Source organism: Bombus bifarius, unplaced genomic scaffold, assembly GCF_011952205.1.
Source record: "Bombus bifarius isolate JDL3187 unplaced genomic scaffold, Bbif_JDL3187 scf7180000008199, whole genome shotgun sequence".
NCBI lineage: Eukaryota > Metazoa > Arthropoda > Insecta > Hymenoptera > Apidae > Bombus > Bombus bifarius.
The window spans coordinates 2,780,852-2,796,562 of NW_022884505.1; the positions used below are offsets into that span (position 1 = coordinate 2,780,852).

Genomic DNA, 15,711 nt, shown 5'->3' on the forward strand with positions numbered 1-15,711 from the left:
CAATAATTATTAATTAAATGTGAAAAATAAATACGTTTACGTACTGATAGTGCTAAATATATTTAAACTTTAATGTTTAAAATTTATATTTAAAAGTAAAATAAATTAGTTTTTCAAATTGTTTGGGTATTCTTAAACTCACCAGAATGTTAGATATAAAAATTATCCCTGAAGACAGAGATAAAATTACTAAGGATTACTAGTGTATTTGGTCAAAAGCACTGGTTGAAAGGAAATATGTACGTCAGTAATCATTTGTTTAATTGTCATTGTTAAATCAGAATTGTTCATACAAGTTACTTTTTATATATTATATTTATTATACTGGTAAGTGAACTTATATAATTTTGAACTATTATCGTTTAATATTAATTTGTGTTGGAATAATTTTATCATGATCTATCATAATTTGATAACCTGAAAACTTTTGATGATTTATGATTCTGTAATAAATAGTTATTAAATTTGGATTCATATGTAAATTTCAGTTTATAAAATGAACAGTTCATCGGATCCTAGACGTCCAGAACGAGAAGTTCGGTACAAACCGAGCGTATCAGGCAGTCAGGCACAACCAGACGACAGTGCAACTCCAGATTATATGAATATATTAGGAATGACCTTTAGCATGTGTGGTTTAATGATGAGATTAAAATGGTGTGCATGGGTTTCACTATATTGCTCATGTATTAGTTTTGCTAATTCTAAAGTAAGTGACGATACTAAACAAATACTCAGCAGTTTTATGTTATCTATATCAGCAGTTGTAATGTCGTACTTACAAAATCCACAACCCATGACTCCACCATGGGCATCTGCGATACAATAAAGGGTTTTTTAAATTCACACAACTCTCTTAGAATATTAATTATTTAATTATTTTTTAAAAATTCTTGTAAAACATATGTTAATGTTGATACAATAAAACAGTTTTTAAATTAAGAAAGTAAAGTAGGAGAGGAAAAATAAAGTATTGAATTGGCATTTTTATTTTTTGAAAAGTATATTTTAATACATTAAATGAATTACTTCGCAATGTATCACTTTTTGCTAATGATATTCTACAAATGTCACTTACAATATTTCTCTAATATTTATATATTATATGTATAGTATTTTCTAAATATCTATCACGTAAGCTAAAAATTAAATAGATCAAATATATTTTATCTATTTTTTTACATAAATACAGTAATTTTAAAGATTCAACTATTAAAAGATTGTTGATAAAAATTATGTTTCGTAGCTCATATTTTTCTGTTACATAATTATATCTTCTTACCAGCTACATATTTTACATCTTACGCGTAATCTATATACCTTTTCAGTCCCATTTTTGCATCCATTGAAAGATTAGTAAAAAAATGTAATAGAAAGTATTGTTCAATCGTATAATGAAAGATCTCGAACATTAAGTAAAAGAGATAATGTTAAGTGACAAAATCATATAGACAATATCACACTTTGTTAACTCTATTAAAAACTGTACAAAAATGCATGCATACAATTCTGTTGAAAACTGTACAGAAAGCTGGTACTAAATGCGATTGACGAGTAGGCCAGTGCAACTTTTTTTATAGACGTTTACACGTTTTTACCATGTTATAACAATCAACAGATTAAAAAAAACAAGAATCTATATTCTTAGAAGTTATCCTTAAAAGTTGATATTTCTTTTGAGTGACAAGGCATCTTCATTCGTGTAAATCGTCATTCATATAATCCGCTGCCTTTTTGCTAATTTTCTTATTTGTCTTTATATATGTATATTTATTTATTAGATCTTTAATGTATATGTAATTAACTCTGTATCTTATTTGTCCTTTGGTTTATCATTTAGTTGGCAGAAAACGTTCTGAATCAGAAAATATTTCGTCTCATTCGAGAAATGGCTGTACAAAAAGGAAAACGAAAAGTAGTATTTTTATACTACGATAAAAATCATATTATTCGAATTTGACTATCTATCTATTATTCGAGAAATTTCAGAACTTCTCTACATATCGAGTTTCCGTTTACTGTCTTCATACTTCAGTGAAAGATCGTATAAAAAGAGGCAACATAGATATATGGCCCCTTCATTTTAGAATATTTCATATGTTCATCGATCCAAGGGTTTAAGGGAATGATTCTAAACGATCACACTGAAGAATGTGACATTGGCACAGACACTTTAAATCTATCCCACCTCATTTCTATGGTCCCCGGTCGGTCTAACATTTTGCAATTAAACGCTACTTTCGCCTCGACCAACCAGCGTAATCGGATAAACGTATTTCTTGCGTTTCGCGTTGAAAAATGGCGAACTATGTTGCCCGTGCGTAGGTGTCGGCGATAGTCCACGTAGAAGAGGTAACGAAGCATCACCAGGCAGCCCTGTTGCGTCAAATTTCTTTTTCCACTCTGCCCCTAAGTCCGTAGCTGGTGCCATCAAACCTTTACACTCTGGGGAACTTCTGACACTGAGGAACACGTCGTTACTGCTATCACGTTGTCCAGAAGAACCCTTGAAAACGACAGGAATATGTTAACGTTGTGAAAGTGCAAATTTATCTAGTTTATAAAATATGATGTCTTATAGAATAATCGAATACTTTTGCTTCGAAAAAGTCCAAGCTGGATCCATTCGTTTCGTGTTCCTCCACGGGGAAACCTGATTGAACTCGATTCGACGTTTGAGACGCCCTAGATGAATGGGAAGAGGCTTGCGACGAGGAGTTTTCCGACAAGTCGTCTCTGCAGCAGGCAGCTGTGCACACTCTTTGCTCTCTGCAATTTTCCATAAATATTACCTTAAGGATAAAAAAATAATTTCGAATTCCAAAAAAAAAAAAAAAAGAAAAGAAAAAACAAAAATATTTGGGCTACCTCCTGACGATAACAGAGTCCCGTCTTCTCGGTACTGGCGGCGGAAGACCAGCGGTTAAGCTCTTGGCGCTTTCGTAGCTCGCCTCGCTGTTGCCGCTGCTTGTGTTACTGCCGTTGTTCCCTTCCCTCAGGAAGTAATTCTTCGCCGAGAGCATAGCGAAGTGAAGATTGTTCTTCAAGTCGTCCGCCGCCGTTGACAAGTTTCCCGAAATTTTGGGTGTACGCCTCATCGGTCTCGGTGGTGGTACCGGCGATGGTGGACTGCTCGACGCCTCCGAGAGTGTTTCCGGCGTGGCTAGTGGCGCCGTTCGAGAGCTCTCGTCCCAGTCGCTTCGACGATTCGATCTTCGTGTTAAAAAGTAAGAAAAAAGACGAACAAGAAGAAACTGCTTGACATAACTCTTGAGATAAAAAATAAACTGCAGCTAAAGAGCAACATTTTATGATCGAAGACAACAAAGAAAATACGATGTCTGATTATTAGAGCGTAAAGTGTTCCTCTTAAGCCGCAATTCTTCGGAAGAACCGTTTTCCGTTAGATGGTCTGGTCTGATGGAGTGCAATGAGTATTTAGGTGCGCGATTGCCGAAGCGGTGAACCTTGTGAAACGTGAAACATAAGCGAACGTGAACGAGAGCGTGATATATGAGGTTCCTTAAACTCGATGGAATACTATTTTGATTGTTTCTCGCGCCTATGTATGTAGTTCGAATGAGATTAGAAACGCATCGAATGCAAATATACAAATCGAAATTTAACGTATAAATTTCCTGCCTCGGACGTAAATATTTACATAAATATTTTATAAAATTCGACAAAATACAGTGCAAATACAAATACGTGGAATATTCTTCCACCCGTACGTTTATTATCCCTAAAACAATCAAGTTATTACATCGTTATATCGTTCTTTTCGTTGACTTAAAGTCCTCATCGTAAATCTAATATATCGGCATCCATTTAACGTCGGTCCTCCGTCACGGACCATAGTTTGTCGTCCAGACGTATAATTGCTATTCTTACGATTTAGTCTCGTCGGCCCTGGGCGTGTTGAGCAATTCGCTGGCCAGACTGACGTATTCCCATGGGATTCCCCTGGAGTCGACGCTCAGCTCGCGACCAGCTTGAGGAAACTCCGAGGGGCTTTGCAACGACGTGAAGCTTGTCTCCAGGCAGAGTTTGTGCGGTGGCGTCCCAGCCAGGTTGCTAGGATGCGACTTTACTGGGCTGGATGAAGAGAGTAACGCTCTCATCTCCTGTTCCACCTCCATCTCCTGGATCTCGACGGCCTCGCGTGCCTCCGACGGCTCCGTCGATGATGCGTGACCGGAAGCCAGCCTCTGTGGCTTCGCCGGTCCCAGGGTCGTTACAACCTGACATATCCACACGCGTGGTTCCAATATAATCGTCTCACGAAACCGCCAGACATTATTTTACGACAATTCCGTGTTATTTTCTATTGTGATTCAAGAAGCAATTTGATTCGAACCGATGATTAACGAATGTCATATATCGATATACAGGATGTAAGACTTTGCAAGTCGATAGGATATCTTGGTGAGTGCTATAAGCTCACAAAGTCTTACAGCCTTTTTCTTTTTTATAACACCTTTCGTGACATTATGATAGGTGATAATGACAGGTGGTAATGTTATGAATCGATAGAATTTTTGAAGTTACAGAAAGAAAAATGTATAAAGTTTCAAACATTTGTCGATCGGATAGCTTCAAAATTCGTGGTCACATTGCCTTTTATTGCGTTTAGAAATCTTTCATTCGTATCTATGTACCCTTACAAAGTCTACTTCCTACTTTTACATCGATCAACGATTGAATGGAAATTAACATTTAAATCCGGTTTCTTTGCTTCTCTATTCTTTGCACGTTTATTTTAAAGTTGAAGTTTTATTCGATTTGCGTGAACGTTCAAAGAATTACTGCAAATTAGCGATCGATATCATAAACGTTATTTTACTGATTCGCGATACATGAGATAAGGTTTGAATTCGTGTCAACATTAATAGATAAAACGGCAAAGAAACAGCTGTATCATTGACTAAAGTGAAGAGTGTGGACGATTTGAAGGTCGTTTCCCGGAGACTAACTTACTGAAATATTTTTCTATTTCACTTTACTCGCTCTTACAGAAATATTTCTCCGTCCGATAATTCGCTCTTCGGGACACGAAGCGTCTAACCCGCGCTTCTTTATACATCTTCAAAGCAATTTCGAAACTTTGCAAAATATACTGTGCAATTTATTTCTCGTTTTATGCTGTACGAGAAAGATGAACGCGAGTTTCTAATTTTCATTATCCAGCATAGAAATTTTTAACAAGTATGTATATATTCATAAAAGATATAAAGAAGTTTCCGAATAAATTGACTAAAAGTTCAGGTATATGCCGCTCGAAATTCGCTCGCGTACATTTATTATTCCTGTACTACGTTGGAAGCGAATTTCCTTAATTTATTTAAGGTAAAGAGTAACAGCAAAAAAAAAAATAGATAAAATATAGAGATGAATTTTTACCCGATGCAGCAACATTTTTGCCATGGAAAAGAATTTATTACTCGTATAAGAAAAGAACGCGTTTAAATACTTGATGTTTTATCACAATATTCTGCCTTCATGCTATTGACGTACGATAGATGATGATAAACTTAATTACGAGCTGAACGAAAAAATCAAATACAATGGCCATATGATAGACTAAATGCGTGAGTACACATGCATGAACGACTGGGTGGCAAATAGCATTCGACTGATCGACGATCAATTTTCTGCTCTACATCGTTTATCTACGGCTCTATCGTTACAATCGTTGTTATGCTTCTATCGTACACATATCGTTTAACACGATCTCGTGTACGAAACTAATCTCTATGTTCATTTACGACACGTACTCCTGTTTCGTTTCGGAAGCAAATGTATATTTCGAGCAAACGTGTAAATGAACGGTCGTGATTGTGATACTTAAAGATCATGATCGTGAATAATCACATGCGATAAACTAATCAAAGACAGATTAGACTGCAATTTGGTCGCTGCAGACGAGACCGTCGTTTTTATTGTCTTAAAGTGCATATAAGGAATAGATAGACTAAATATACCAATCAAATACATATTAGATACTTCAAGGTTTAATTTGTACAATTTACTGAAAAGATCTACCATCTTACTGTTCTAAAATAAATACTAAAATAAAATAGATTCAATTATTTGTTACTCGAATTCTAACATAAATACTTTTGCAGCACTGTATCGTAACAATCCAGTCGAACAGATAATTGCTTGAAAATTTAGAAGAACAAGGAAGTATAACACAGAGAGATCGTATACGACAAACGTCCGTCTAGCAACAACGAACGTCTGCAAGCAGTTAGCTAAAGACAGCCACTTCTTCAGCGACCTGCATCACTCTGAACCAGCGATACCATCTCGTTCTATCTTTTCCCCGTAATTTTCAATCATACAATCGACACACAGTCCATTACAATTCTACCAACGTAAATATCTACGAGAACACTCTCTATCTACATTCTACATAATGCGAAACCGTTAATTAGAAATGATTGGGTAATGGTATCACCGATTCGTGGTTGTTGGTGAAACACGGACCCGATGAAGCCGAAAGACATCAATGTACCTTGTGCCGTGGCAAGAAGAGTGTGTGGTGACATAGACGTCGGCGTCGCGGCCGTGAGAGCTCGTCGGTGTACTTTGATGATGGAGTACGACCGCGACGTGTCGTTGTTCAGGCGTCCGTTGTGTTGCTGCGTCCGTCGCAACCGTTGCACGCGTTGCTCTATCTCCGTCTGCAGCGCCGCGATCTCTGCACGCTGACACCTAATCCACACACCACACACCCTCAGCCACACATCCTTTCGTGAGATCGCCGGTTATTATCGGTCGCCACGATACAACTTTTTTCGCATTTCATCAATTTCGCAATGCAAAACCTATGTAATCTAACTCTATGTAATTGGGAAATCGGTTAATCTTCTACGCTACGGGGATGTCAGAGATTCGAGAGAGCTAAGATTCCAGCGGAGAAAGAATAGCCAAGGATAGAGATAGACAGCTTCAGAGTTTATTCAAGCAGGAAAGCAACGATACGGCTACTCCTCGTTCCTCCACGCTAATATGCAAGTAATTTAGCCAGTACGTTGGTTCTTTGGACGTTTAACAGATTACTTGTACGCTTAAGGGATTGCGTTCATCCGTTATCCTGTTTTCTGTAGACTTTGAACCGTCGATTAATTTTCGATGTATTTCAGGTAATCGACTACGTTCTAAGGTGCGAAAGTTGCTTGCTTCGTCACTACCATGCAAAGCGAGAGCAGATTAATCAGCATCTTTCCTTTTTTGCCATAACAGTCGAGGCTGATACATTAGCATGATCTGGAAAAGTGTGAAATTAGGAAAAGAATCTAACGACTGGAGACGCAAAGCGAATATTAATAGCCACAAAACAAATGTATAATCATTTCTTTTTTGCACATGTATTATTTATATAAAATCTATTCCAATTAATTTCCGATTAAATAATAGAAAGTATAATTTCGTGATAATTCCGAATAATATAAATAATACATGACGTATAGAATTGTATTCGTATTACTTTTAAATGTTTCAGGCATAGAAGTAGGAAGCGAAATTTAACAAATAAATAAATAACAACATTTTCGTGGTATAAAGTATATTGATCAAAAGTAGCGTACATTAAAAATTATACAGAATCGAGTTGTTCCGATATGCAATCAAAACGACCACTATCGGACAGAAGATTTAGTATAATGTATTTGTTTTACTTAGGTAATCAAGGTTCATTTTAAGGCTGGTATAATATAATTCTTCGAATAAAAAAGTTCTGTTATTGGATTAGTTTAATTGTTGCATCGATTACGCTTCTTTTCTGATAAGAATGTCCATACGATTATTACATACGTATGTTTAGTCGTTTTGGATGCAATCGCGATTCAAGTAAAAGTATAAAATAAAACACGAAGAAAAACAAAAACCATTTAAAAAGAAAGAGATGTACAGAATTATGCGAAAAGCTATAAATATAATCGTTTGCAAATGTTACGGTAACCCATGCAGTGTCGAAGAACATGCGTGTCAGCTACTTGATTGATTTAAATGAAAATAAAAAAAGTAAAAAACTGAAATATTCTATATAGTAATTTTCAATCGATTCTTATTACATCGTATAAATATTATTGCTTCGATATTGTGCTTCGCGCTAGAAATTAATTTAAAAAAGGAGCTATAAACCAAATAGTTTTTAAATATAAACGAAGGAACGTAAAATTAAATAAACAATACTACCCTATTTAAGAAAAACTACCACTACAACCACTTCACTTGTGGTTTTACGTATACTTAACTACATAACTATATACAAAAACATTACGCAACAAATTGATTAAAATTTATTTCAACTTAAACGCAAAAGAATCTTATAGCTTCTTCGTCAGTCGGACATTAAAATTCGATAAAAAGTATCACTTTGTAACAAACAGGTTTTATCATAAAAGCTCTATCCTAGAGTACTATTGCTTAGTAAATCGTCAGTGGATTAACAGTTTCGTCGCGAGGAAAGAATCTGTGATACCTTTATCACTCTTAATATCCACATCATTCGTCTAACGATAACATATAACTTCTACAAAGAATGTTTCATAGAATGAAAATATTGGAGTCATGATATTGCTCTCACAGTAAAAACTACTATACAAAATTGATAAAAGGATTAAAAAAAAAAATGCATATATATATATATATATATATATAAAATTTCTACTATCTGTGTCAATTTACGTCCTCTATTTAAAGATATGATCGCCAATGTGAATATTAGCAGCGAAAGGATCGATATTCACAATAGAACAGCTCCACCTCGTTATCAAGATCCAGACTTCGTTTCCTTTTGTTCGTGTACCTCGACATTGACCACAATAGTCTCGTTATCCGTTTCCGCGACGTTTCGAGTACTTTCAGTTTGCACACTACCAACATCTCCATTTTTCACGTGTCCATTACTCTCTATATTGATTACTACGTTCTGAGGTTTGTCCTCTTCCTTCAGATTCAGTTCGTCCGTTGTTTCCTCCAAGATTTCGTAATTACCCAGCCTTACCGAGGACATTCGGCGAACCGGCGGTTGCGACCTCTTTATCTGACGAATTATCAAATCGGTCTGGCTTACCTTGTTCAATGCTTTCAGCATATTGTCCGGCATATGGTCCTGTATCATCACCGGGCTTATCAACACCTCGTCGAAGTCGCACGGTCCTGCCCAAAGCGCTTGGTACACCGGTTCGTGTTTGTGTAACATTTGTCTGAAATAAAAGAAGGAGATCTTGTGCTCGTGCGGCTCAATTTCGACGATCTAATTTTTTTTCCAACGAAATTAATTCTTCAATCTTCTATGAGACACTAGTCGCTACGTGAGATTCATGCAATTGGATGCATACGCGGATTTCAATATTCGATGGATGACTTCCTCAACTATGTACGTTATTTTTAAAGTATCGTTTATAAAGCGATGTAGTCTGATGGTTTTCAAAGTTTGAAAATAGTTTGCACGTATCGGCGTTCGAATTCTAGAGATCTAAAGTATTGGAATAATTTGAAGGTTTAGGAGAATTTAAATCTATGGATAGCTCGTTAAATTTTCTATTTAAACCGGACAACGCGTGGTAGCCAACGTAACACTTTTCAGTCAGCTCTCAAAGTTTGAAAACGATCGCACCATTAATCTTACTAAAAAATTACTTCGTGCACGAATCCGTGCACGATTAGGTATAATACTACGTATCGCGCGGTGTAACATCGTGTACTCGTTCTCTATAGATTTCAATCATGCAAATACATGGATATAAAAGATGATTGTACGACAATTTCTTCGACAGGAAACAGTCATGAATGTGCGACGATAGATTTGAAAGAAACAAGTGTAGAATACGAATCCGAGGAACACATGCGGGGCAATGCGGGCACATCTCCAAGATGCAATTACCCAGAGCAACCCTGAAAATGCAAACTTTTCGATAAACGTACCTCCAACGGCTCTCATACTTTTTCCTAGAAACGAAAAACATCTTTCATTAAAATTTGCTCTTAATCACCTTCCTCGAGAGTCATTGCATCATAACGTTTCGTGTCTGCGTTTTAAACGATGCTTAAAATAAAATCGACGACGATACACGAACAAACAAACTTACTCTCCCTTGTTGGGATGATGTCGAACAACGTGTATGATTCGACCGGGTGGATAGAGAGGCCTGTGCAATGTCAACGCGATGCTGGAGTCGCTCGGAACAACGGTCTGCGAACGAGCTAGGTCCTTGTCTCTCTGATACTCGCTGATACATCCACCAGCTTCTAAATTCGCAGCCGAGGTAGGGGTGGAACCACAACCGCAACACATCACCGAGCACGCTATCGTTTTCCACTGAAACGATCGTTACGATTGACGGCGCAGACTCTACCCGATTATACGGGAACACTTATCGTTCTCCTTGGTAGATGCTAATGTATATTGGGGCAGTGCGCGTAAAATATCGTTTTTTTTTTTTTTTTTTGAAGTTTGAAATTAGCTGGAAAACCCTAAAGTTATAAATTTTCTCCGATACTATGTAATACATGTGTGGAATACTTAAGAGAGTCATAGTAAAACTATTAGAATTTTGGAATTTAATGTCGTTGGTTATTGATACTGTTGAAAGTACATATTTAGTATCAGAACGTATAAATGTTAGGGTAGATCAACGCTGATGCGTACAATTTAAAAATGACGATTAGCTTGTCGATGTTTACACAAATTTATATTTTCAGGGACAATGATAGAGATGAAACTTGCAAGCACGTATTTATTCTCTGAATTATTTTTCTAAATGTTGTAATACGCATTTCACTTTTAACATTCTATATGCCATAACGTTTATATTTCCTTCGTATATCTTTACGTTTCTTGTATATTTCTTAAATTTTACAAAAATCATCGTAACGCGTATCATGAAAGGAGCGTTATATTTTTCTTTTAATTTCATATCGGAAAAGAACAAAATAACTGATGACGAAGATAGAAAGGATACTACATGTTCTTTTTAGTGTGACTGACATTCCATTTATTCAGAAGGTTATAGGAGTTCTGTATTTTCTATTTCTCCCACGATAAAGTACGTACCTTCGGATCGACGCTCCTTTTTATGGCATTGATAAGATCAGCTCTTAAGCTCTCCATCTGTCTAAGACCTATCCTAGGTACGACATCTTTCCCAACTACTACGGATGTAATAAATTCCTGTGAGTATTGCTGAGCAGGCATGCTCAAGAGACCACCCGGTGGAGCGAACGAGAAGCACACCAGGTCAGGATAGTCTTGTTTAAGCAAAATCGCTAAGATAGCTGCTGTACCCGCTCCCAGAGAATGACCGACGAGTGTCAGACCAAATTGATGGGTCCCTCTCGACGTATCCTGAAGGAAAGAATTGAACAGTTCCCCATCAGAAAAATTATATTTCATGAAATAACTGCTTAATGCTAAAACAACGCTACCGAATATAAACATTTGATTATTAAATAAAATAAACGCAATATTTCTTGTGTTCGGTGCATTACTCTTTTAGCTTGACGCTGTTCGCGACGTAACGTGTAAAGGTGATAAAATATAATTGCTTCGTTCAAGTTAGTTTTTACACATAACGCATTTGCATTTATCGCGACGACAAGGCAAAATATAATACCTTGGCAAGCGCGCGGGATATAATTTCTTCCTCGAGTAGTTTCTTTCGAATGTATTCGGCTGCTTGGACCATACCCTTATGGCCTAACCAGTCCTCCCTCGGTGGTGACAATGGTAACACTTCACCCTCCGCGTTCAAGTCCGTTAATACATCCTTCATGCTGAGAGTTCCTCGTATACTAACGACAACCTTGAAAAGAGGCAGCAGAAAATTGGTAATTATCCGTCCTCAAGTTCGCTCGAGTTCGGGATAAAGCGACCTTTAAACCCTATCTTAGAAATCGAGGATTACAATTTTCTATGGAATTTTAACAAGAGGCGAACTATCGGTTTTTCATTATTTCGATCCACTTCCTTTACTATGTTAAAATTCTCGAGTCTTCTTTCATACACTAATATCGAGTCTTCATTTTTCAATGGATAAAGGGAGATAAGAAATTAAATTTCGCTTAGTTTCGCTCCGTTGCTAATCAGGTATCGTATTTTATCAAATAGTTATTGAATTATTCAAAGATGGATACTTTTAAATACATATTAAACTCGCGAGAAGTTTAACAGAGTTAAGCAAAATGGTGTAACTTATTCATTATGGATTAAACTACAATTCCCACACGATGACTCTATACATACGGCTATACATATATTTATAATAGGTAACTTCTCACGGATGTCGTTGCGACGAAGTTCGCCGTCATGGCACGCTTAATAGCCATTGAAAAATTCATGAACTCGCTAAAGGAGAACCATTTATTCTACAATTAAGCAGCCAAAATACGCAGTTTGCTTTAATCTCGAAATCCGCAGCGGTGCAGATTGCAACTTTTATGCGAAGAATTCGATCGGCTTGTCGACGAATATCGTCGCGAACGAGCATCGCGAGATACCTAGAGGGCCTATCTCTATTCTATCTCTAATTCTTCTCGTGTTCGCTGTTTCTCGAGCAAACGCGGTTCGATGCATGCGAATCAATGAGGAAACGCGCGAAACCTTTTTCTTCGTGTAATCGAGCGCGACGAAGAACGGCGTCTCACCGACGTCGACGTGAAAAGTCGCATAAATGACCTCCACCTCAGCGACGTCAACCATCTTTCTTAGTGCGGCGTAATTGCACTGGCAACAATTGTCTTCCACAACGGTCGCCTCGTCTTCGTGCCTGCCGCACGGGAAACAACCGCATCTTAATCTGCCACAAAGTTCCAAACATCTTATTTTCCTCGATGTTTTCGCTCTAGAAATTATTCCGGGCATGCAAACGGTTCCAGATGCTTCGCGTGCCGATTACTCGCGGCTAATTGATTGGACGAACAACTTTGGTGGAGAGACTCGTATCCTGATTCTTTAAATAAGAGATTACGATTGGGTAAACGTTTACGACGTAGCGAATTCCAAATTTATGTTGCAACAAATAAAAATGTAATCGGAGAGTGCGATAGAATCTCGAAGGAAGGAAAAGAGAATTTCGTGGAAACTCGCGTTGTTTCTGAGAGAACGGAAAGAAAACAGAGCGAAATTCCTTTATAGAGAAACGAGCGCGGTAAAAACTATAGTGAATATAATTGAAAACCGAAACTCGATCGATTTTGTCGAGTAATCGCGCGAAACATCGTTGAAAAATCAATTGACGCTAACACCTGGAATCACGACATGCGTTCACGGTAACGTTACCTCGTGCAAAGCTGACAAAGACCGGTAGAATGGCTAATGAGGAACATGGGCCAGCCGTAAGCAGCGAGGGCAAAGTGCATGTAATGAATGGCCGATTGAAAGTGGCCCAGATCACCATCCTCGGTCAAGGACAGGAATTTAGTGCGAGGTGTAACTGGCACACCGGATAGAAACTCGTACGTATCGTTCTTTCGTTGCTTCACTATCAGTTCCCGTTCGATTTTTTGGAACTTCCTCAATAACACCAGACCGGCGACCACGTCCGATGGAACCACGTCAAGGTCTCGGAAAAAGTCGCTCAATAATCTGGCGATGTCTGCGAACGAATTCTGGGGAGGAATCAATCTCATTGAAAATCTAGGCTGCTTCTATCAGATCGATGCAAACGCTTTGCGGTATTTTTAAATATTTCAACTGTAAAGAGTACATTTTCGGCAATTAAATTAGATCATCAGATATCGTTACTGAAAATATAAAATCAATATAAAATGACGAACCGATATTATCGAAAATATTAACTTTAATTTTATTTCTTCGATCGTTTACGCTCAAAGAGACAGAACGCAAGAGCACAAATTTATTCGATGAAAATAATTTATATTTTGACCTCGCTGTCCGACGAATAGCTATCATCAGATGAATATCATTATACGTAGCAATGAAAATAATGACATGTATGTATGCAAGTTGACGTCGAAATGTCCATCGCGTTTCTCGGTTAAATGCAAATCGATAATGTTGCTTGAAACAATTCGGTAGAAAAGAGATCAAGCATCTTGCACCGACCTGAAGCAAATCTTTGAAGAAGGCGTATCATTTCGGACAACACTTACTCGATTCCTATCGGAATTGCCCATGCAGCAGAATAAAAGTCTGCATCTGTTGTCCCAGCTATCCTGGTACGCTCGTATAACTTTTCTACAAGCACCGAATGTTCATTATTTTAGTCAAATTCATAATTTAGTTAAATTCATTCGCCAATCGTTTTCTATATTATTTATATCATCTTACTTGTTTCATTTGTTGCTTAATCTTCTCTCAACTTTTATTTATTTACTCTATTTATATTGCTCAATATATGATAGATAGAAGGACTTTAAAAGGCGAACAAAGACTCGACAATCCTCCACTAACTATCCCGTATCAAGTAACATGGGGATAAAGATATCAGTGGAAGTAGACGATAATAAGTCGGGCGTGAGAAGTGAAATAAGAATCGTAAGTCGTAAATTGTTACCTCTGCCGCCAGTTTCTGTTTCTGCTACCGCTTCGGTTGTAATGCAATTTACCGCATCTCGATTCCGCTTCCCTCATGCTGCGTTGATATTTCTTCATTTTTACCCACGATCTACCCGCAGCGTCGTATGTGCACCACACCGTTACCATCACCGACGCCAATACGCACCAATTTGATACCACTAAACCTGCGGCGAAAATGAAAGCTAAAATCGTGTTTGCTCTGATTTCAGACGCAAGTATGTTTACGCGTTCCTTGGTTTATGCAATTACAAAGATACCGTGGAAACCACCGCAACATTTCACAGAGCGTTTCGGCGTCGTGGAATTTCATTCGCACGCGATTCAACTAAAGCGAGCGTTATTGTTAGTACGGGCATCATTTCCATCCTCGGGATTTAATTGATATAAAAATTACTTTTACTATAGCTAGAATTCTCTCAGCGTAGCTCCTTTCGCACAACGAGTCGTTATTTCGAAAGAACAACGATACAAGTACAAAATTGGAAATTAGAAACGAATAAGATCAGTTTCTCTTCTGTATTTTCCGAACAATTATATTTCTGGCAGCTGTATCATCGTTCATTCGAAATGTCGTTTCTGTTTCCTATTGGAATTAGAAGTGTCGGACACCTTTTGCGAAAAGCTTACCTAACATTACATCTTTCACTTGGCCGATGCTTGTACAGCTTTGGTAGAAATGCGCTAACCACGTTATACCTGCGCACAACCAGCCAGTCTCTACCAATAAAAGCACTGAAACAAAGTTTGATAAAGTTTTAAGTTCTTTCTTCTTACCGGAGCAAAAATAGAAAATTTTGTAACAAAACGAAAGTATTCTTACTATATCGTAGAATTCTTCAAGCACTTCAGTCTGCTAATTTACTATTATTATATCAGCTTATCGGAAAAGTTTCTTTCGTTTCATAAGGTGATAATAGACGAACAACAATTTCTGTTTTATATTACTTTATTGAATTAGGTATGATCCATTTCGTTCTATTCGTGCATAAGAAGAAACTTTTCGGACAATCTAATATTTTGCATATATCCATTTACGTACATTTACATATTATTCCACCGCTTCTTCCTGTATTTCTTTATACACTTTTAAATTATTTTCTTGTACACTTTATTAGATTTAATCAGTAAGAACATACAGATATTCATGGTCATCTTGTTTGATT

The 15,711-nt window shown here is 37.2% G+C and overlaps 2 protein-coding genes across 9 annotated transcripts in view; one reads left to right on the top strand and one right to left on the bottom strand.

Annotated features, from left to right (window-relative positions):
- The first annotated feature begins 158 nt into the window (after window positions 1–158).
- LOC117210102 (protein Asterix) lies at window positions 159–951 on the top strand. Its single transcript, XM_033452767.1, has 2 exons — window positions 159–327; window positions 489–951. Exon 2 carries the CDS (start codon window positions 497–499, stop codon window positions 827–829), a length of 333 nt encoding a protein of 110 aa, XP_033308658.1. The 5' UTR covers window positions 159–327; window positions 489–496; the 3' UTR covers window positions 830–951.
- Window positions 952–973: 22 nt separating this feature from the next.
- LOC117210085 (sn1-specific diacylglycerol lipase alpha) overlaps window positions 974–15,711 on the bottom strand; it is a 53,245-nt gene continuing 38,507 nt past the window's right edge. For 3 of the 8 annotated variants that reach the window (XM_033452737.1, XM_033452736.1, XM_033452738.1), the window contains 14 exons: window positions 15,176–15,280; window positions 14,526–14,712; window positions 14,122–14,206; window positions 13,289–13,617; window positions 12,611–12,806; window positions 11,625–11,813; window positions 11,066–11,356; window positions 10,101–10,330; window positions 9,937–9,960; window positions 9,083–9,215; window positions 3,892–4,241; window positions 2,869–3,213; window positions 2,595–2,769; window positions 974–2,506 (listed from right to left, as the gene is read on the bottom strand). In XM_033452737.1, the coding sequence (XP_033308628.1) occupies window positions 2,228–2,506; window positions 2,595–2,769; window positions 2,869–3,213; window positions 3,892–4,241; window positions 9,083–9,215; window positions 9,937–9,960; window positions 10,101–10,330; window positions 11,066–11,356; window positions 11,625–11,813; window positions 12,611–12,806; window positions 13,289–13,617; window positions 14,122–14,206; window positions 14,526–14,712; window positions 15,176–15,280 (2,918 nt within the window). In that variant the 3' untranslated portion in view covers window positions 974–2,227. Of the gene's footprint in view, window positions 2,507–2,594; window positions 2,770–2,868; window positions 3,214–3,891; window positions 4,242–6,517; window positions 6,718–6,809; window positions 7,273–9,082; window positions 9,216–9,936; window positions 9,961–10,100; window positions 10,331–11,065; window positions 11,357–11,624; window positions 11,814–12,610; window positions 12,807–13,288; window positions 13,618–14,121; window positions 14,207–14,525; window positions 14,713–15,175; window positions 15,281–15,711 lie in introns of those variants that run through there. The other 5 variants (XM_033452740.1, XM_033452739.1, XR_004488039.1 and 2 more) reach the window with 5 other exon arrangements.